This window comes from Malaclemys terrapin, chromosome 7 (genome assembly GCF_027887155.1).
Source record: "Malaclemys terrapin pileata isolate rMalTer1 chromosome 7, rMalTer1.hap1, whole genome shotgun sequence".
Classification (NCBI taxonomy): Eukaryota; Metazoa; Chordata; order Testudines; family Emydidae; genus Malaclemys; species Malaclemys terrapin.
The window spans coordinates 22,297,095-22,319,369 of NC_071511.1; the positions used below are offsets into that span (position 1 = coordinate 22,297,095).

Below are 22,275 nucleotides of genomic sequence, written 5' to 3' on the forward strand. Positions count from 1 at the left end.
GGCTGAGGAGGCAAGTTAATGGGGGCAATCACTGCTCTAAGCCAACAGTAATTAAGAAGTAGTGGTCACCTGGAGATGAACATTACCCCTCTAAATTCCTGCCGGTAGTGGCTCTAGTCCTCTCTCCACAGATTGTACATGCTGTAGGCAGAGCAGGAGCCATACCCTGCTGGCCTGGCAGCAGCACAGAAAGCTCTCCCAGCTCCAGATCTGAGGGTACAAAGTGCCCAGCTCTGGTTTGCGAAGCTTTCCCTCCTCTGCTAGGGCCAGTGGGTCTGACCTGCACGATGCAGCAAGTTTGGAATCAAAGGGAGATGTGTGACTTTAACCAAGGAAGGGCAATGAGTGAGTGAACACAGTGCCTTGTATAGTGAACAGGGGTTTGCAGCGCTGTCCTGCTTGATTAACAGCAAGTAGAAAAGGCTGGAACTGAGCTGACATATGGGCACATTTCCAGTTTAAGTGCACCCGTGATGAGTGGCAAAGTTCAATAATGACTCAGTAGGTGGCCCTCTACTACGGAACCAAACACCCAACACAGCTGTGAGGGGCACTATAATGCTGGAGGTGCGACATTTTGGCTAAGACGTTAAACTGAAGTCCTGCTCTCATGCGGTTCTTGAAGACATAGTCCATCCTTCAATAGCTTTGGTGCTGGCTGGATGTCTTGGCTAAATTCCAACCCTGCTCATTTCATTCTGGCTACCTTATAATTGCCCCTGTGGTTTCAACTGGAGAAGTTATTCTTCATTTCCTGTCCCAAGGTACTACATAGCGTTCTTGGCATGGGAAATCACGAACCAGGTCCCAACCTACAGATGGCTGCATGTCAAAGATGGGAGAACGATCTCTAACTGTGCTATACACATAAGTACAGAGTGTGCAGAGCAATAGAGACTTGTTCAGTCACAGACCAGAGCCAGGCAGTGCTGATGCTAGGAGACACCCAAAGAAATACATTCCAAATAGACTGACTGCCTCGCAACATGGATAGCGATGCAATGCTAGACATGCTGTTCCCTACTGCCCCTTGTTCCACAAAGAGGGAACACAATGGAGTGGGGGCTGGAGGGTGAGAGAGAGGAAAGTTTACAGCGAGTGGGGGAGGGAGAGTGCACAAGAGACTGGTGCAGTGAGGACTCTATTAGGTAAGAAGCTTTTTGCAGCATGATTCACCACAGCTAGTTCCCTTTTGGCCAAGGCTTTTGTCCCCTTCCAAGTACTTTCAGAAAAGCCAAAGCCCTTCGACCCCTGGCCTGAAACAAATGAGATTTTTAATTTACAAACTGTGATTGGAACTATTTCTTATCTCTAGTCCTGATGCTTATTGGGAATTGACAGATTTTCACTGCTGGCAGGGGGTGGAGGGAGAGTAAGGAGCAATTCTCAAACTCACAGGGGTGAAAACATCTCACGGACACAGTGACCATTAGACAGTTTATTGTTCTTAGGAGGGAGCCTTGGAAGGGAAGGAATGTGTCTGCTGGTGTTAACAACAAGAGCATGCTAGGAACAGTTAATCCTAACAAGCAGGTCAGGGTTGCTTCCCCCAATACTTCAGATGCCTTTCTCTGGAGCACAAGGACAAAGGCAACAGCGCTGGAAACACAGATTGCATAAGTGAAACCAAAACTAGTATGGCGTTAACTGGGCCTTGGGTCACATGGGCCTCTAAGCTATGTGCGGTGCTGTGGACACTTATGATTGACAGGCTTCTTTTCACAATGAACGAATATAAAGGGTGAAGCACATTTGGCAGAACAGTGCTGCCCCTCAAGCCCTCCCCCCACCCCAACTCCAAAAACAATCAGTGAGACAGATACATGCAGGCGTTCAGAAGAGGAATCATGTCGTTTTCTTGGACTGCTACAGACAGAAGGCACCGATTTTGGTCAGCATAAATCCAGAAGGATGCTGGGCTTCCAAGGGCCTCTGTGGTCCCTGTGATCTGCTCTTTGGTGGCTGTCGGGGTTTATCCGTAATTAACCAACAGTTCCTGGGAAAGAGGGAAAGAAGAAGACAAAGGGAAGAGCTGGCTGGTTAGTTATTCAACTGCTGACACTGGACTGTTTCTTTCTGAGACGAATGAGTAACATGGGCAGGGATGAGATATAGCTCACACCCAGACAGGAGAAACAGCACCCTTCAGAAGATTATCAGGTATTCCTGGCTGTAAAACAAAGCAAGTGTGGGGGGAAATAGGGGTCATAGAACAGGTCACTGAAACAGCCAAATGGCAGAGGAAGAACATTTCAAAATGTGCAACTGGCCCCTCACCTCTTTCCACCCTGTTCCACCCAAAATCAACATGATCCCACCCCAATTTACAGATCTGTAACATTTCAGGAGGGAGAAGTTAAAAATCCCAAAGCTCCATTTGCTTCCTGATGAGCTTTGAATGAAGATTCTGTAACTACACAGGGTAGCTCTCAGTAGCAGAGATCTTCACACTGCCATTAAGGTTTCCTCTAAGGCTCTAGCAAAGTCAAAGTTGGTTTGAAGAGGAGGAACGAACCCAGTCCCAGCAGTTCACTTGCTCCAAGACTGTTTTCTGGATCATCACCCCTACATGTTGTGAAACAACAACAGACCTGGGTTTGTGCTCAGGCCAAGAAGGCTTTCTTTCAGGTTCTCACCTAACACCTCGTCAGCCCCTGCATCATACAGCTTCTGGGAGTTAGCGGCAAGAAACCCCAAACCAAGCTAAAGCATGTTAAACCCTCCTTGTTTGTCCTTAGGGCTGACCCAAACTAAGGCTGCTTGTTAGGGAGTCACCATCCCCTACAATCTCTGCCTGGCTGACCCCATTGCCTCCTCTGATAGTGGAGCTGGAACAAAAGGAAACACCTTTTTGTCAGACTCCTCTGATAACAGGTAAGAGGGGAAGTAACTTGTGGCCTGATTTGCCACCTTTCTGGGATCTTGAGTCCCACAAATGGTAAGGCTGACCCTGAGACAAGTGAAAGCAGCCCCAGGATCAAACATGAGGCACAAGCTCTGGTGAGGGGCACAAGAAAAAACTTGTCCAAGGAAGGATTTAACAATGGGGATATAAGGACTTTGGTGAGAAATAGCAGGTCTCTAGCCTCAGATTCAAGAGTCAACGTTCCCAACGTAAATCACACTGGAGACGGATTTTTTTCCATCGAATATTTATACAGTGCCTATCATGGCAACATCTTGGCCTCTTACTGTAAGTGCCAAACTGACACACACAGAGACCAGTATGACAATAAAATATCTATTCCTGCTTTTTGATGGGCCTGGGCCCTGACCCTTCCCTGATTAAACAAGGCAGTTTACAATCTGCCCTGAAGGCCACCAACCTTGAGCTCTGGTAGACCAGAAATAGCAAGTTCCACAGGCGAGGGCTCTCCACTGAGAATGAATGCTCTGACACTGGCTTTGGAAAGCTCTGCTCCAGTAATCAACAGCAAGAGTGATGATCCTCCCATGATGGTCCATGGACAGGTGGGAACTAGGCAAGTTCCAGATCAGCTATGGGTAACTGTACAACACCCCATGGCAGGGTTGACAATCTGGTGCTGTGTTCACTCCCTAGGCCCAGCAGGGCTTGGAGCACTTTGCTCAGCCCCTACGAAGCTGAACACTTCCTATCCATCTATACATACACGGACTCCACCTGACACTTGGACAAGTGCAGACCAGCTTAGAAGGGAACAGCACCCTATTCTCCTTCCACACGGTCTGACATGAGAAGAATAGAGGATGAAGAAATAAAGGGTCCCACAGACCACTCTGACCCCCACTAAAGTTTGAGGGACTTTGGCTTTTAATCTGAGTGACACAAACCTTCCTAAAACCCTGATCAACCTCGTGTGCTTTGTCCCCAGAGGAATCTTTTAGCTTCTTTGAACCCAGTTCTCTACTTATACTCCATGTCATGCTAATGGTAAGAGAAGACAGAAAACTGTGGGTCTGTTCAAACCCTTTTTAGGATATCATGGTGGCTGCAGCACATGCCATGGTCTCCCTGTCTTTACTCCCACTTCTCTCATTTCTGTAAGTTCAAAGAAAACAGCTGCCCTGTAATGAGCTTCTATCTCCTCCCCTTCCCGTGGAAGGCAGCAGAGCTGATGCCAAGTGAAGGTTACTTTCCTCACCGGGCATCAAGGTACTTGTGTGATGCCAGCAAACGTTTCTACTTTTAAGTCAGAGTCAAAACCTTAAGAATGAGTGGTCATTCTTCCCTAGAAGCAGATGCTAGTACTGCCAACCACCTGTATACCCAGGGTACTTTCAGTGATTTATAATCCAGGCTCCTGGTGTCTGATGCCATCTCATATAGTGGGTAGTTGGCTTCCCTGTATCAGCAACAGCATCATCCTACCAGCCACACATTCAGCAAATTGACAGTCTGTCTAAACTACAGTGAAAAGCGTGTTGAGGGAACCAGTTATGATGTTGGTTGTCTCCCCTACTGGGTTAAAGCATGGTTCCATTTTGCAGGGCAAGCAGAACCTAGACATGTTTAAAGAATCTTGCTAAAGCCAGCTACAGAAAGCAGGCTGAGTGACTCGAGGATGATGGGGGTCTCACACAGCAGTCCAGAGGTTCTGGCTGGATTTGAGCTCAATCCCCCTGCCTGCCTGGTGGTCTTCCTTATGGGAGAAGCTGCTTTTCCTGCAAGCACTGGCCCAGAAAGGGGGGTCCTTACAGGAATGATATCACTGTGCCGGATAATGTTCATCGGCAGCTGGTGATGTCACTCCAGCAGTAACCTAATAATAGGCTCCTGTCGGCTGACTGAAGTTCCTGCAAGGGCAATTATTCAGCCCATACCTCCTGTGCCTTCTCAGAATGCTCCCATCTCTAGCATTAATGAGCGGGAGGGAGTTGGTAGGGATGTGAGGATAAAGAGAAACGTTATTTGCCAAATTAGCTAGTCAAAACTGATCAGGACATCATCAATATTACTTGACCAGCTCTAATTTCCCAAGTAATTTTCCTGATCATTAGAAAGTTAAAGTTTTACATTAAGCAGTACATTTTAAAAACTGCAAAATGCAATAAGCAAAGCAGCAATACATTTCACAGTAAAATAATTCATTATATTCATGCTGTAACATTTTAGTTAAGCGTCAAGGAATGCTGCATTCTTTAATAGAGCCACTAATGCACCAACTCACCCTTCAATTATATTTTAAAACGTTTAAAAAAGCACTTTTTCTCCCTTCAGAATGTGGTATCTATCAGTTATTTTCATTTGTTTTTAGTTGCTGAGAGAAAGACAATTAGCTAGCACTTACTGATTAAAATCAAATCCGCCAACCCCAAACTATCTACACACCTCTAGGGAGGTCTCAACCTGAAGGTTAACAAGCATTTCTAATGCTAGAACATCACAGGATCCATCTCATTTGGGGTAGGGGGAGGGGAAGGAGAGAAATAGAACCTGATGAAACTCCTTGTCTAATAAGCATTGGACCCCAAAGCTGGCAGGATGCAGAACAGAGCTGCCCACCGGCTTCCTGCCATGCAACTCGCATCAAGGAAAGTTTCTATGAACAAAGGCTGCAGTTGGATAGCACTATCAATCAGCTCAGGCTGCTCCCAATGGAGGCCTGATACAATTACATCTAAGATCAACACGCACTGGATGGAGTGACTAATTAATTTTTGTCCTCCTAAGAGGGAACTGCATGTTGTGCTCATGAAGGTTATGGGACTGGCAGTGCTTGGAGACTGAAGTACTCTCAGCACATGGCTGGTTGGATACAGGGAAGCCTCTCACAGCCATGACCGCTTCACTGCTTGGCACAGAGACTCAGGGCTTGGCTACACTTGCGAGTTACAGCGCATTAAGGAGCCCTGGGCGCACTAGCTCACTACCCATCCACACTGGCAAGGCATGTAGAGCGCTCTGACTCCATGGCTAGAGCGCTCGTGGTACTCCACCTCAGCGAATAGAATAACATTTGATGCACCCCCACGGAAGTGCCGCGGCACCGGTGTGAATGAGGTATTGCATTACTGCGCTCTGATCAGCCTCCGGAAACGTCCCATAATCCCCTTAAGTCAAGTGGCCACTCTTGTCATTGTTTTGGATATGCCCTTTGAAAGCTCCGTTTGACAGCCGTCATGCTTATCTGCTCCGGGACAAAGCAACCATTACCGTGGAATGCTGTGTGTGAGAGAGTGAGAGGCGGGGCAGGGGGGGGGTCTGCTGCTGTCTGAACTTACAAGATAGCATGCTGACATGCTCTCAGCCCCCCCAAAACCCACTCTCTACCCCCCCCATACACACAACACACACCCTGTCACACTCCACCCCAGCCTCCCCATTTGAAAAGCACATTGCAGCCACTTGCATGCTGGGATAGCTACCACAATGCACTGCTCTCTGTGGCCATTGCAAGAGCTGCTAATGTGGCCACGCCAGTGTGCTTGAAGCTGTCAGTGTGGACAGATTGCAGTACTTTCCCTACTGCACTCTACAAAGGTTGGTTCAACTCAAAGCGCTCTACACCTGCAAGCGTAGCCATGCCCCCACTTTCATAGCATTTACCAAAGCAGCACAGACCAGTGATATCTTGTCTCCAGTAGTGGCCAGTGACTGATGCTTCAGAGGGACACTGAAACGCTCTTAATATGTACTTAGGTTCATTTTAGAAAGAAAGCAAAAAACATGGCATCGTGTATGAGCTGGCTAATGTGTACACCATTGCTCCTCCAGGATGGAATCAACTGTGTGTCATGAACCCTATACTGTTAACAGTTAATGATGCTGGGGGCCTGTGATTTTGGAGCCAGAGATCAAAGTTCTATCCCCACAGCCACTGTAAAGCGATAATCAGTCAATGTGCTGCACAGCAAAAGCCAGGGGGAAGGCGTGTGTGTGTGTGTGGGGGGGGGGTCTGATTTGTTACAATATCATATGCACATACACTTCCGATGCAAGTAGAAATTGTCTCACTTATCATAGGCTATCCAATTAAACAAACTGCTGGGTGCTACCCTCCACATCCCCACAGTATGCCATTCCAGGAGTTCACAGCTTTCACTGGATGAACCAAACACATCCCCCACATGGCATACGCAGCATTCCATCCCTACACAGGCCCTAGGGCAGGCTCAAAGCCAGTCCAAGTCAGCTAGCAACCAAGAGTTGCTCCTGTGCGATGGCTGTTTGGTGGCCCATAATGAAATGAGTTAGAAACTTCAGCTCAAAACATCTTCATAATAAACCACCACAACTGGCACTATGTAGTCTCCTTGTTACAATTTCAGTAGTGAAGCTAGGGACCTAATGGGGGCATGGAGGCCATACTTCCTGGTCACACTTGGAGGAACAAGGGTGAGGCGTGTTGGCAGGAGAGAGGGGGAGCGTGCCATGCTGCTGCCCAGGATATACATGATCTGTACATGGAGGAATACAGTCTCTAGGGCTGCCAGTCTAGCATCCCTAAACTTGTGTGTGTGTGTGTATGTATGTATTATATTTATATAAAGAGCACAAGATAGTTCCTCACAACTTCAGCTCTAGCAGGAAGGGAAATCTGTCCAGTCTAGAAAGCATTTCTAGCTTTGCTTGTCTCTGCCTCCCCTCTCTCTCCTGACATGCAGCAATCTGAGCTACTAACCCACAACTCTTCACCACTGTGAGGCTTTTCCCCTTAATGAACAGCACTGAAAATCAGCCAGCTACTAGGCTGCCAGTCTGTCATATCACAGCAGCGGCATGGAAAGCCAGCTCCCCTCCATCCCTGATTCCATCAGGGTGCACAAGAAAGGGTCAGGCTCTGCAATCATTTCAACTCAAGACATTTTGTCCTTTCCAAGGCTGTGTTTAGATGTGGGGAGTCGGGGCTCTCCCCTACTCACCCTTGTACCAACATGGGGGGCCAGGTAAACCCAGCAACAAGGTTTTCTAGCGCTGCTCTATTATCTTCCTCCCTTTTATTGTCTGCCCTGTGTGTGCAGCCAGAAGGGTAGCCAGTTAAGATCACTTGGGCCAGTATAGAGCTGTAGTGAGGAACCTTTCCCCCTTTGCCCCATCAAGGCTGGGTTGATCTGGCTGTCAGGGTCCTGGTGTTGCCTGACATTCACAGGCAGGTGTGGAATGTTCTCAGTTGACAGCCTCAGACCCTGTGAAACTTGCTCCCTCTGGTGGTTTGCCGGAAGCCGTGTTTGGCAAACCTCAGCACTGGGCAAGGCACATTTGTTAAATTAAAGCCCGAGCAAACACCATGGCAGCAAACCTTGCCATTTGCTGGGTGCCTCTGATGGACACTATTTTATGTTTGTTTTAATATTATTTTCAGCGCTCAGGCTCCATGGCAACAGGATCAGAATTGCCAGCCACAAGCCAAATGTCTCGGACCCCCCTTCTCTCCTGAATCCCTCCCCCAGAAGGGTGGTGGAGAAAAAGGGGGAAGTGGATGTTTTAAGCTTCTCCTCGTGGTTGCAGCTGTAACCTCACGCCACAAACCAGCTTATCCTCTCTTTGGAAAAACTTTCATTTAAATTATTATGAATTTTTTTGTGACTCTGCCAAGAGAGCTCCCCCAAGGTTCTGAGTTCTAAACAGCTATCAATGGACCTCTCTGAGCAGGGTGCAATCACCCGGGTGCAGAACATTAATTCCTCATTGCCCTTGTGCTGCAGATGCTGACACTTACTGCCTTATCTTTAGCACTTCTGCGGGGCTTTCCCTCTCCAGAGAACTTTACAAACATCAGTTACCTTCCCAGCATCTCATGGAGGTGGGGAAGTGTTATCCTCGTTTTACATGGGGGAGACAGGCTCAGAAATATCAAGTAACTTGTTCAAAGCCATGCAGAGGGAGTCAGTGGCAGAGTTGGAATTACAGCTCTGGAGTTCATGGTTCCCTGCCCTATGCTCATACCATACCTCTCCACACCAGCCTTAATACTGGTGCACGTGTTGTCTGCCTTTAGCTAGCATGACTGCAGAAGTGTTTTTCACTTTTGCTAACTTAGAAGGGCCCTCCAAGAAAACATTGCCAGTCTCAAGATGGGTATTCAAGGCCTTTTTACTGGCTAAGGCATTTGCTCCTGCACCTCAAACCAATTTTAAGGGCATTTGCGTCACTTTGATTTGCAGGTATTTTTCAGTTATGTGCAATCGGTATTGTTGCATTCAGTGTACGGTCTCGTCCAAGGAGCAGCAAGGCTGACAAATGGATCAAAGCACTTCTATGCCATACACTTACTGCACAAAAATAAAGCAGCTTGATACCTCCTCTCTATCTCACGTCCTTCAGGCTAACACACAGTCCAAGGGTACTGGGGAGGTCTGCTTTCTTTGTCGCAAAGTTTGGATTGAGAGGGGGCAGGAGGATGTTTAAGCACCAAGAAAAATAGTTCATTCAATAAACAACCCACAGAGTTCTGCTTCCTCATCCCCTACTCTGTTAATTGTTCCCAGTAGCTTTGCAGAGACAGAGGAGGAACAGAAATAAATAGCTTCTGGCCTACTTCACTCCTGGATATAGATCTCAGAAGCCAGCATGATGGCAGAATGGAAAGCCTCCAAAAGGGTACAAAGTATATTGTGGGGAACTACAGAGAGCACATCAGCATGGAAGCCCCCCACTTGGTCTACACAGCCTGATGGAAAAATGGAAAAGGAAAAAGATCTTCTCTACTTATTTCTTTTATTTTCTCCTTGACTCGAGAGACCATATGCACTGTTTGCTTTGCTCTGCCACTACACCTCCTGTCATCTGTGTATGACTGGAAGATGGAGTAATTCACTAGCTCCACTAATCTCTAGTTGTTCTAAGACTCACCTGTTTGTTCATGCATTATAACATATTGATTTCCACAGAACAAATCACTCTAATCATTGTTCTAGCCCAGAAAGAGCCCTCATCATTACAGCTGCTTTATAGGAAATGTTTTTCCACTGGCTGAGAGTTTCTGCAATTCCCAGAATGCTGTAAGCAAATAGACTCCATTTGGGGTCCAGTCCACTAACAAGTCAGCAGCCCCAACACATTACTGCGGGGAGAACACAGGTTTTTTTTTTATTTTGGACATGAGCTGGAAAACACTGGGGGCAAGAGGAACAAACATAATTCCGCAAAGGGTCACTCCTGAGAATGATTGCTAACTGATTGCAATAAATACCGAGGGCGTTTTTTATTAAATTAATGTCCATTGATTTTATCTTGTTTTCACCATTAAGAAAGCTGACCAGGCTAGAGTGATGTTCCTTGTGCCTGGCATGCAGACTCCACCCATGCCTAGGCAGTGATGCAAGAGGAGAAAAATTTAGAATAATTCATTTGTGAACTCCTCTTCGCCCCACCCATCATTAAATGATTTGGAACAGGGTACATTTGACAATTATTAAAATATTTTTTATTTTTCAATATAGACTTATGGAGCGATGGAAATTGTATAGGGAGCCTTTCACTGCTAGATTCATCTTGCTGTTCTGATGCTGGTACTTGCTCAGAGCTTGGCACCTGCATCTCCCTGTTATTCCAGTCCTGAATCCCCTCATGTCTCTGTGCACCTCAACTCTTCTACAAAGCACTCTCTGCTATTCTAGTCCTGGGCCCCACACACAGCTCTGCCCCTGCACCTCAATCCTGACCTGAAACCTCACCTGCTATTCCTACGCCGACCCCTCCCCTGCTCTGCTAGTGCCTCTCCTGGCTATTACAATCCTGAACTTCTTGAGCCAAAAGTGCCATATCATGCTGAATTCTGTCAGTCGCTAATGTTTTGTAATATGAAAAAGTATCCGCTATTAGATAAGGTTCAGGCCAAGCTCATATGCCTTGTAATTTAGCCCACATTTAAAGCCAGCCCTTCCAAGATAAAATGCTGGTACATCTGCCTATTATATCACTTAGTTCTATTGACTGTGCCAATATCTGAACTGCAACCTCTTAAAGAAATATGATGTTCCCTCTCTCTCTCTCTCACCTCTGCAGGAATAGAACCTTGGATCCCAGAGGCAGCCTCACAGCACACACAGCTAAAAGGGATGGGGAGGGCTTATGGCTATTGTCTTATTTGTTCCATAAAGTACTTAGTTCATTTTTAGACTCTGTATATAACAATCAAGATTAGGTAATGGGTCTCCCACATGGCAGCACAAAACAATAATCATCAGAACCCAAATCCAGGGCTGGGACTTGCAGTTTATTGCATATTTTTGTTTAGACACTCTGCAAGTGTTAGTACTACATCTTATTGGAGGAAAAGGACATACAGCTGCTGTGAAGTGGGGGCTGGGTTTCTAGTGGTATGAAATGGCTCCACTAGAGTTGGTCAAGATTGCTTCAAAATTCATTTCCCATTAGGATTGTGACCTCTCTCTTACAACCAGACACAATGATTCCGCCTCGGATGAAGATAATTACATCCCACTATACACATTAGAAGGTACAACCACAACAATGCACTTTATAGGAACAGACTGAGAGAAAGGAATTTATAGGGAAAGGACAGAACACTAGATATTCCTTTCCAGTGCAACTGGAATAACCCCTCGCACTCTTTAAGCTTGTAGTTTAGACCTCAGGAGGGATAAAGGAATCCAGGAGATACCTGATGTTTTCTACAGCAAAATAAATTACAACTTGTGCAAATTCAACCCTAGTTTTGGGTGGGATTAAAAGAAATGTTGCCAGTCCTTATACCAAAGACCCTGGATAACTGCAGCCAGGGGAGCAATACTCCCACTTCCAGAGCCAAAAGGAACAGAAAATCACCCCAGTGATGCAACATAAAACTTTGGTTCTACAAACTGTAACCCAAAAGCATTAGTGAAGTAAGGACAGAGGGTAGCAATATTGTTGCTGGTGTAGAAAGGCTGTGGCTGCAGGCACTTTTAATCACTGTTGTTTTATACCTTGCTCAGAGCAGATCTAAATGAAACAGAGTATATATAACTTGGGTTCCTACCATTGCTACAACCAGTTGAACTGAACAATTGGAGCAACAGTGGGAAATTAAAAGAAAAAGAAAAAAATACTAGTACAGACAAGGCCAAAGAAACATTGTGGACCAGTCTTGTAACCTCTCTATGCTGCCATTTCCCCATATATAAAATGGGGATAATATTTACCTGTCTCACAGAGGTTGAGAGTGACAAGATGGGTGAAGTACTATATTGTATTGGATCAACTTCTGTTGGAGAAAAAGACAAACTTTAGAGCCACACAGAGCTCTTTTTTAGGTCTTGGAAAGGTAATCAGAGCATCACAGCTAAATATAAGGTGAAACAAATGGTTAAGCATCTCTGCAGTTGTAGGAAAAAGGAGGGTTAGTGGGTTACAGATTGTTTTAATGAAACATAAAACCAGTGTCTTTATAAAGTCCATGGCTTTTAATGAAGTTATGAATATAAGCTCCCAAGCTCATCTTTTGAAGATGTTGTGTAGGTTTCCTTTGAGGACAAGGACTAAAAAATCAAATAAGAGTGTTTGCCCTAGGATGAGAAGGCAGAATCAGTGAAAGAATTCTTCTAGTTCTCCATCTTAGTCTGGTATCAGGGCCTGTGGAAGGCCAGAAGTTCAGTCCCTTGGAGAATACAGATAATTCAGTTTAAGTTAGGGAGTCCTTGATAAACTGATGATGTTGGGGTGTCATCTATGTTGTCCGCCTCAAAGAATCCTTTCACAACAAAGATGACACCATCCACAATGATCATGTCCCCACTGACAATCATAGGAAAAAAGAATAATCTGACAGGCCACCCCCAATGGACACATACTTGATCATTACATTGATTGCTTTAGTTAAAAAAACAAACAAAAAACCAACAGATTGAAATCCGTAACAAACATCACACCATGCCTGTTACTCCACCACTGAGGGAAGAGCTATACAGCCCCTGAAATCCAACCACCAGATAACAATCAAACCAACAGACAAAGGGAGTGCCATCATAGTTCTCACCCATGATTATTGTGTCAACAAGGCCAACCCAGAACTCTCTGACATCACCTACTATAAAGAACTAAAAGATGACCCTGCACCACAATTTACCCAGGAGTTTAAGATCATCATCAAATCCTTCCCCCAAACAACTCCAAGAGAAACTCTATAACCTCCCCGCCCAAGAACTCCCCCCACCAACCTTCTACATGTTTTCCAAAATAAACAAATCATATCTGGCCATGGAACTCTTACTGAGGGAATATCAGGACTCATATAAACCATCCTCAAACCACTCACCACACAAAAGGCCAGTTTCCTCCAAGACACAACTGATTTCCTCTAGAAACTCACATTAACAACCTTCCTCAGACCACCAACCTTGCCTCCATGGATGTCATCTCCCTGTACACCAACATCCCTCACCATGATGGCATCACTGCCTGCCTCAAACATCTACACAACTCAATGGACAACACTCAGGTATCCATCCCAAACACATAGTCAAACTCATCCATATCATCCTCACCCATAACCGTCTATTCAAAAACCAAACACTTTGTCCAAACCATGGGAACAGCCATGGATCCTAGGATGGCTCTCCAATATGCCATTCTCTGCATGGGCCACCTTGAGAAAGAATTTCTGGCAAAATGCACTTCAAAGTCAATGATATGCCTGAAATACATCAATCATATTTTCACCCTCAGGACAGATTACCTAAACTCCCTCAAATTTCCACCACAACTACAACCACCACCACCCATCTATGAAACTGCCTCAAGAACACTCCCTCCCCAGCCATCAATATCCTGGGCACCACGATCAGCTTCAACAATGTAACCCTCCAGACAACTGTATACAAGAAACCCCTGGATCACCACACTCATCTTCATAGATCCAACTACACCCCAGACACCACAAGAAATCTGTTATCTACAGCCATATACTTAGACAGCATAGAATATGCTTTGAGGTGAAAGTCTGGGATATACACCTTAACACACTTAAAACCGCCTTTGCCAAAGGACACTCCACCAGAGAAGTAGATCACATGATGGAATGGGCCAACCAAATACCTCAGGAGAACCTGCTTCAGTACGGGGGGGAGGAGGGGGAAAGAAATCCTCACTGACTGCACACCCTTAGTTGTCACCTACCACCCCTCACCTTTTGTAACATCAAACAATTTGTAACTGTTTGTAACATCAAACAATTACAACTCATATTTGATGAGGACTACAACCTGAAAGAAATCTGCCACAAACTCCTCTTCTTCCCCAAACAATCCTCCAACCTTGCCAAGCTCATCAACAGAAGCAGGACAGACCAGGACACACCAACTCAAAGCGGCACCAGACCCTGCCACAACAAATGAAAACCCTGAAGACCTATTTCCACTGCTATGATGATCAAGACCCCCCATAACACACCTTTCAAGATCCATGGGCTCTATACATGCCTATCACAACACATGGTGTACTTCACCAAAAGTCCCAATAACAATTATGTGGGTGAAACCAAACAATCACTATGCTCTTGAATAAACTCTCACAGAAAAACGATAAGACACAAAAACATCTTATCACCCGTGGGCAAACACTTTTCACAAAACGATCATGCCATATCTGACCTCTCAGTCCTCATCCTCAAAGGAAACCTGCACAATACCTTCAAAAAGCAAACTTGAGAGCCTAAATTCATAACTTCACTAGCTACTAAAAATCATGGACTAAGGCAATGTCTATGCTTACAAACTTGAAGTATGAGTATTCATGTAGCTGTGTTATGCCGACGGGAGAGAGTTCTCCCATTGACTTAATAAAACCAGCTCAGTGAGTGGCGTTAGCTACTCGGCAGGAGAGCGTCTCCTGCTGACATAGCACTGTGCACATAAGCACTTATGCCAGCAAAACTTATTTCTCACAAGGGTGTTTTTTTAACACTGAGCGGGAAAAGTTTTGCCAACGTAAGTGCTAGTGTAGACACGGCCTCAATAGAGGCTGGTTTTATGTCTCATTACAACAATCTGTAACCCACTTACCCTCCTTTGTCCTATACCTGCAGAGGTATTAATTGCCCACTTCATCCTGAATGTTTCTTGAAACATGTGTTAACTGCTTATGCTTAATTTGTTTCACCTTGTATTTAGCTGTGACATTCTGCTTACCTTTCCCAGAGCTGAAGAAGAGCTCAAGGTAGCTCAAAAGCTTGTCTCTTTCTCCAACAGAAGTTGGTCCAATACAATACATTACCTCACCCACTTTGTCTTTCTCATGTTCTGGGACAAACACGGCTAGAACAACACTACAAATCACAGTGGGTTGAGAGATTAAAGTAAATAGTTGGAATGTAGTTCAAGACTCTTGGATTAAAGAGATTAGAGAAGTACAAAGCACATGATACAAAATAGTATAAAACAAGACACCAGTAAACTGCATCTTTGCAAGAATTAGAACCAACCCAGACAATGATTTCTGCAGACTTCTAGGGAAAGGAAGTAGGAGGAGAGAGATTGTCATCAAGATATCGGAAAAGTATTGGCTTTGAAGCCTGTAGTTTGGACATCTGAATTCAGAATGTCACACTGTTACTTAATAAATCTACTTCATCCCACCAAAAAACATAAATGGGCAAGACTACAGGCAAGAAACAGAGGAGACATAAAAGTCAGATATGCAGAAATTCATTTCGGGATCAGTTTACCCTTGGAAACCCCTCTGGATTTCAGATTCATGAGTTTATATAGCCTATGTTCCAAAAATAATTCATTACAGATTCTATGCAGGGATTACTTTATCACAGGGGTGGGCAAACTACGGCCTGGCCCGTGAGTTCCCGCTGGGAAACAAGCCGCGGAATGGCCCCCCCGCCGACTCCTACGTGGTCCAATGGCCCCGCTCCAATGGGAGCTGCAGGGGCAATGCCTGCAGACGGGGCAGCATGCAGAGCCGCCTGGCTGCACCTCCACGTAGGAGCCGAAGAAGGGACATGCCGCTGCTTCCAGGAGCCGCTTGAGGTAAGTGCCGCTTGGAGCCTGCACCCGAGCCTCTCCCCACACCCCAACCCCCTCCCCCAGTCCTGATCCCACTCCTGCCCTCCAAACCGCTCAATCCCAGCCCAGAGCACTCTCCTGCACCCCAAACCCCTCATCCTCAGCTCCACCCCAGAGCCCACACCCATAGCCAGAGCCTGCACCCCAACCTCCTGCCCCAGCCAAATTCCTCATCCCCAGCCCCACCCCAGAGCCTGCACGCCCCAGCCAGAGCCCTCACCCCCCCACACCTCACTCCCCCACCCTAGCCCGGAACCCCCTCACGCACCCTGACCTCCTCATTTCTGGCCCCACCCCGGAGCCCACAACCCCAACCAGAGCCTTTCACCCCTTCCCACACCCCAACCCCAATTTTGTGAGCATTCATGGCCCACCATACAATTTCTATTCCCAGATGTGGTCCTCAGGCCAAAAAGTTTGCCCATCCCTGCTTTATCATGTTCAGAACCACTGACATCTGAGAAAAGGCTCCTTTTTAAATATTTTTTTTTCCTGCCTCATCAAATGCCATTTGACTGAGTGATAACTAAAGTCAAATGAACACACTCTGGCCAGACACAAGAATTTTAGATTCCTCATTCCCCTTCCATTTGATAATTCAAACTCTCAGCTCAGTTCACTCACTACTCTTCCCACAGAATTAAATTCAATAGTGCATTAGTGCACAAGGTAATTCTGATGCTGTCTAACTTTGATGTCATCGGGAATCCATATTAATCTGAAATCAAGCCCACCAAATCTGGTCAAGACATGATTTCCTCTGAAACAATGTCATCCTGATAAAGAGAAAATACCCCCTGAATTTCCTCTGTATCCCTAAAGACTGTCCAACTTCCTTCCCACATATCCTTAACCCCTCAAAGCTCCAAACAGCAGCCATTGGCTGGAAGATCAAGGAAAACAGGATGCTGTTCTGAGGCAGTCAATGCTGCTCCTTTATCACCCAAAAGGGGTGCTCAGAAGCCATTCTTCCCACCAGTTCCTATTCCGCTCACCACCCTTTGCGGCACAGTTCCACATCTAATCACTGGACACATTATTAATCGATGCCTCCTTCTTCCCTTTTCAAAATATCACATTTATCTTGGGAATTTCAGTGCTCATGAAAGTCGAGACAAGTTTGCAACACCCAACCCCATGTACAATGTTAGCAGTTTGTATGTAGGCTTCACCACCACACAACTCTGGCACCATGTCTCAGTCCTGACCTGTGGTATCACCTGCTACATGCCACTCTGAGACTCTCCTTAGCAGAGGCTGAAAGTCTTGCCATACTATGCAGTGGTTCTTTGATTAATAGAAAGTAAGGGTGTTTAGAGGCGAGAGAGAATGTGTATGATTCAGGATTCCTGGGTTCTATTCCCAGCTCTCCTACAAACTTCACTGAATGACTCTAGGTAAGTCACTCTCTGCCTCAGTTCCCCTTCTGTAAAACAGGAATATTGCTACAGGGGTCCTGCAAGGGTCCAAGGTGCTAGAGAAGTACAAATGCTTACCACTAAATTCTCTTGGGATTTATTTCCACATCAAGATTTGAACTCAGGCTTCAGAAAGGAAAAGCTAATGCATTAATTTGCTGGGCTGGCCAGCCTCCTTCTGCCTTGCTTTAAAAGACTCATGCAAAGTACTGCGTATTTTGATTTCCACTTCGGTGCCGCAAAAACATTTTTACCCCTTGCGTAAGGCTAACTCCTCTCCAGTCCAGCCTCATATATTGAGCGCACACATGCGGGCAGGAATGACTTCCCTAGATATCCCTCTTCTATGCCTAATTCTATTTCTACTCAGTGATATAGTGAAATTCCACCCAGAAGTATTATGAGCTCGACTGGCTTTATTTGTTTAACGGCTCCCATTTTCATTAAACTGTTGCCATTCGGCAGCCAGTAATTTTATTTGTATGATAGCTGTATTCATCTCGTGCTTACGGGTGTTAATGTCGATTTCTCTTCCCCTTGCAGAGAGGAAGGGAGTCAGCAGAGAAGACAGCAGTGGGGCAGAGGCAAGGCTGCACTCACAACATCTATTTGCAAGGATGTAAGGAGTATAACCTTCCCTACCTGCTTTTATAAAACACCTACCAATGACTGACTGTTTGGTGTCAGAATAAATAATCCAAGGGTGAATCAGAAAGATATTTTACACAGAGATTAACTGAAATGCACAACCATAAGAGCTGGAGATGAAATGCCCTCCAAGCAGGACTGACTCCTTCAGATCAGTGCTGCAGCACTTCAACACTGGAAACTTATCTATAAAGCTACCTAGGCATTTATACCACATTCAACTCCGTGGTATCCAACAGTGCCTAGAGACCTGATTAGATCACCAGAGGAAGAGTGGTCTTATGGTCTCATCCACACTAAACCTCTGATTGATGGGCCTCTGCAAACCTGCAACAGCCAAGCACAAGAATGTAACAGGCATTTCTCATCATGTTTTCTGATGTGAACAAACTGACAAACTAGGCTGCCGCTGAAAATTAAAATGTCTACTTCCGAACCCACACCTCACAGGTGGAGGCTCCAGCATTCACGCACCAAATCCAATCGTTTCACTTCCTTACATTTGCTGGCGGATCCTGCCTTTCTACTGTGTCAAGGAGCCAGGAAACACGGCAACCTGGGTTTCTCAACTGGCACATAATGAAGACTTAGCACCCATGGCAGGAAATGCATGATCCCGAATAAAACAGGAAAGCTAACAAACGGATTAAAAATGAATAGAGGTGCCTGGCCATGCACCCACACGCAGATGCCCAGCCATGAACCAATAGTAGACTTGACCAGCCACCAACTCAGATGCATGCAGACACTAGGCCACTGTAGTGGGGTGGTCACCCGCTCTAGCCCTGAAAGGGTTACAGCCAGCCCTGGGAGAGGGCTGGGGCTCCGAGTCAAAGACTAGGCTGATGGGGAATGCAGCCACAGCTGGCCCTATAAAAGGGCTGTGAGGCAGCAGCTCAGGCAGTCTCTCTCTAGTGGTGGAGAGAGAAGGACTTGGCTGTCTGGGAGCTGAGCAGGGTGCCTAAGGTAGAGCAGGGCTGGGGAAAGGCAAAGGAGCAGGGGAGCTCCGGCCTGGCAATTCCCCAGGCTGCAGGCCTGGCTAAAGGCCCAAAGAAGGGCACTGGGGCTGCAGAGGTGCAGCCCAGGGTAGGCAAAGGCAGCAGGTCCAAACCCCCCTTGCCAATGATGAGTGGTATAGATTGTCCCAGTGAGCGGGGGCTAGATGGTGACTGGCAGTCGCCACTGAGGCAAGGTGCGAGTAGAGGGTTGGGGTTCCCTTGGGTGTGGAGACCCAGAGAGTGGGGGTACTGCCAGGGGGCAGCATTGAAGGTACAGGAGCACTGGGGTTCGGGAGGGACACGGGGGGCTAGCGACAAGTGGGACATCGGCCAGCAGAGGGCGCGCCGGAGCTGGAGAGCTAATTCCCAGGATGACCAGCAGGAGGCACCGTGCCAGTGAGTCATCACTTCGCTACAGCCACATACACACAGTTGTCATTACTCCTTAACATTGCAGCAAAATGGTTTTGTATAGCTGACCATTTTTATCCAACACACCCAATGCTATTAAACATCATTGCATACACTGTGCTATAACTCTGAATGCAGCACTAACAAATGAAGGGAGAGCAGCAACGACCCTGGGAAATGAGGCTGTTTCTCCACTTATTGCCTCCTCCTATCCAAGTCAGATCCAAGCCCATTTCCAAGATTAAAATCCTTAAAAAAAAAGCAGTATTTCTCCAGAAACTCTCTCCTCCTCAGGTTGGAATGTGACATTTCCCATGGTTAATGAGATGGAGGCGGCTGGGATAAGACACTAGGGCTGCTTAAATGATCATCTACCCTTTCCATCGCTGCAAACTTCTAACCCGAGATACATAGAGTGGAGACCTGCTGCCATCTAAAACCAGCTTTTACAAACAGGACCTGAGGTGGGGTGTTTAACTAAAACAGTTTAAAATGCATAAGAAGCTGGAAAAGAAAGCAACATTTTATAAATATGCTACGTGGGTGTCTTGTGGACACAGCTCAGGCCGAGGGTGTTTTAATTTTTGACGAATGGTGCTGGTCGCGTCTTGTAATTTCTCTCACTGTGGAGCATGTCTGTTTGTGATAGATACCAGCACAGCTGCTTGGGTGTCCTTTTATCTGCAGAAAAGTATTGTCTGTTTGGAACCAACTCATCCCGAAACAGGAGCCCCCGAGGGGGAAGAGAGAGAGGAGGGGATGAGGGAGCTGTCAACTGGGAATACATCAATGCTTCGGATGTATAGGCTCTGGCAAAGAACAGGCTTCATGCTTCAGCTGAATCCTTTCCTCACCCCTCCCTAACCATTCTTTACCTGTAGCTACCTACTTATCCTCTTTCCACAAGGCCTACACATTTAAACAAAATTATTTAATATTTGCATCATGATAGCACAAGGATTGAAGCCATGGGCTTGTACAAATACACAGGAACACCCAGTTAGCAACCTGAACATTTTATAATCCAAGAAAAACAACATAACAGAGAGGAGGCAGGGAAGAGAGGTACACAATCAAGATTTACACACCTTTTGTGTTCGTGCAGACTGTACATATCCCTACTTAGCTTTAATGAACTGGACAATTTCCTCTAGGCAAAACAAACCATCCAAAATATTTTGCTTTCCTGTAGAGCCTTTCAGAAGAGGATCTCAAAGAACATACAAATATTAATTGAGTCTCATAAAACCCTGAGATATGTGCTATAATGAAAACAGAGCAAACTGACTTTTCAGTTCAGGGGCTGCAAAAAAAATTTGAACTGAAACTGATCTTTTTTCATTACAACAACAACAAAACCCCCACAAAGATTTAATTTTCACTCAAACAAAATGTTTTGTTTGACCCAGTTTTTTGTTTCATTTTGGGAGAGGGGTTGGGTTTGTTTTCTTTGGGTTTTGTTTTAATCTTTAATTAGCTAAATTTCTAAACAAAAGTTTTGAAGCAAAAAATAGAAACGTTTCATTTCAGAATGGTCAAAATGAATCTTAATTTCAAGAGTCAAAATGGTTTGTTCTGACTTAAAAAAATTGGGATTTTCTTCTGTCAGACTACACTATTCATCGAAGTTGACCCAAATTCACAAATAGCTTTGGTGCACTGAAAAAATGCATTTTTGAGTGAAATTATTCATCAAAAAATTTCACCCAGCTCTAGTAATAACCCTACATTACAGATGCAGAAATAGAGGCAGGGACGGATCAAGTAATTTGTCCATGGAAACAAGAGTCCGAGGCTGAGCCTAGAACAGAACCCCTGGACTCTGGCTCCCTGCTCTAACCAGTACATTACACTCCATCCCAGAGGTAGGAACAAAAAACTGGCATCCTAGGTCCCAATTCTTACGGTAACCATATCACACTGCCTCCCTCAAGCAAAGCAAGAATCTTGAATGAGTTATTTTTTAGAAAAGGAAAACAATAGTGATTAACTATAGCTAGGGAAGAATATACTCTTATTAAAACATGATTTTTTTCAAAACAGTGTTTAGAATAGCAATCAATGTTTCACCATTGCCATAATTATGAATGGTGTCCGAGTGGAAACAGCCATGTACAGACACTTCCTGTTTAGTCTAGGAAATGCAGCTGCCACATGAATTCATGGAAAAGCGAGGACTTTCAAAAAGTTTAAAAAGCTATACAGTTTTAAAATATACCCTGTTATAGTCATTCAAGACTTGCTAAGCCACTACTAAATAAAGCCAAATGAATTATTGTTAACTTAAACAGAGACATTTTTAATAGTTAACTCATAGTATTGAAAGCCTGAGCTTTCCCGTGAGTCTCATCTGGATTCTCTCAAACCTACTCTGCATCACACCATCAATATGGCAGTTTTCCATTTGATTTTACTATATATAAGACAATTCCAAATGTGAGTGATTTGCTCTTGTCATGAATGATCTGACTTCTGTTAACACTTGGAATTTTCCTTTCAAATGGATAAAGTTTGCAAAAAAGTTTCCACACAGGTTTTGACAATGTGGTAACTCGGGCGTCGGTGGGGACAGAGGTAACTTGGGATCTTAATTAAGTAAGGTGCTGATCTTTGCTGTACAACTGGTAACACTATGAAAAACACTAAGAAAACATTTCCTGTGCCATAGTGTTTAAGTTCACCACGGTACTTGTGGCTGCTTCTGTACATGGACCAGGAGATTCTATGCGAAAGGCAGGAACCAACCCACATTAAGTGTCAATTTGGTGTTTTAATACAGCAAGAGCTACATTCCTACCATATATTTGGGTGGGTGGGTGCACAAATGGTTTTCACTGGTGATCTCCTTGGCCAGGCAAGGACAG

General features: G+C 45.4%; 1 protein-coding gene across 4 annotated transcripts in view; it reads right to left on the minus strand.

Annotated features, from left to right (window-relative positions):
• Positions 1-1,423: 1,423 nt before the first annotated feature.
• Positions 1,424-22,275, minus strand: part of CHCHD6 (coiled-coil-helix-coiled-coil-helix domain containing 6) — a 174,114-nt gene continuing 153,262 nt past the window's right edge. For all 4 annotated transcript variants that reach the window (XM_054035562.1, XM_054035560.1, XM_054035561.1 and 1 more), the window contains one exon: positions 1,424-1,996. In XM_054035562.1, the coding sequence (XP_053891537.1) occupies positions 1,973-1,996 (24 nt within the window). In that variant the 3' untranslated portion in view covers positions 1,424-1,972. The remainder of the gene's footprint in view (positions 1,997-22,275) is intronic.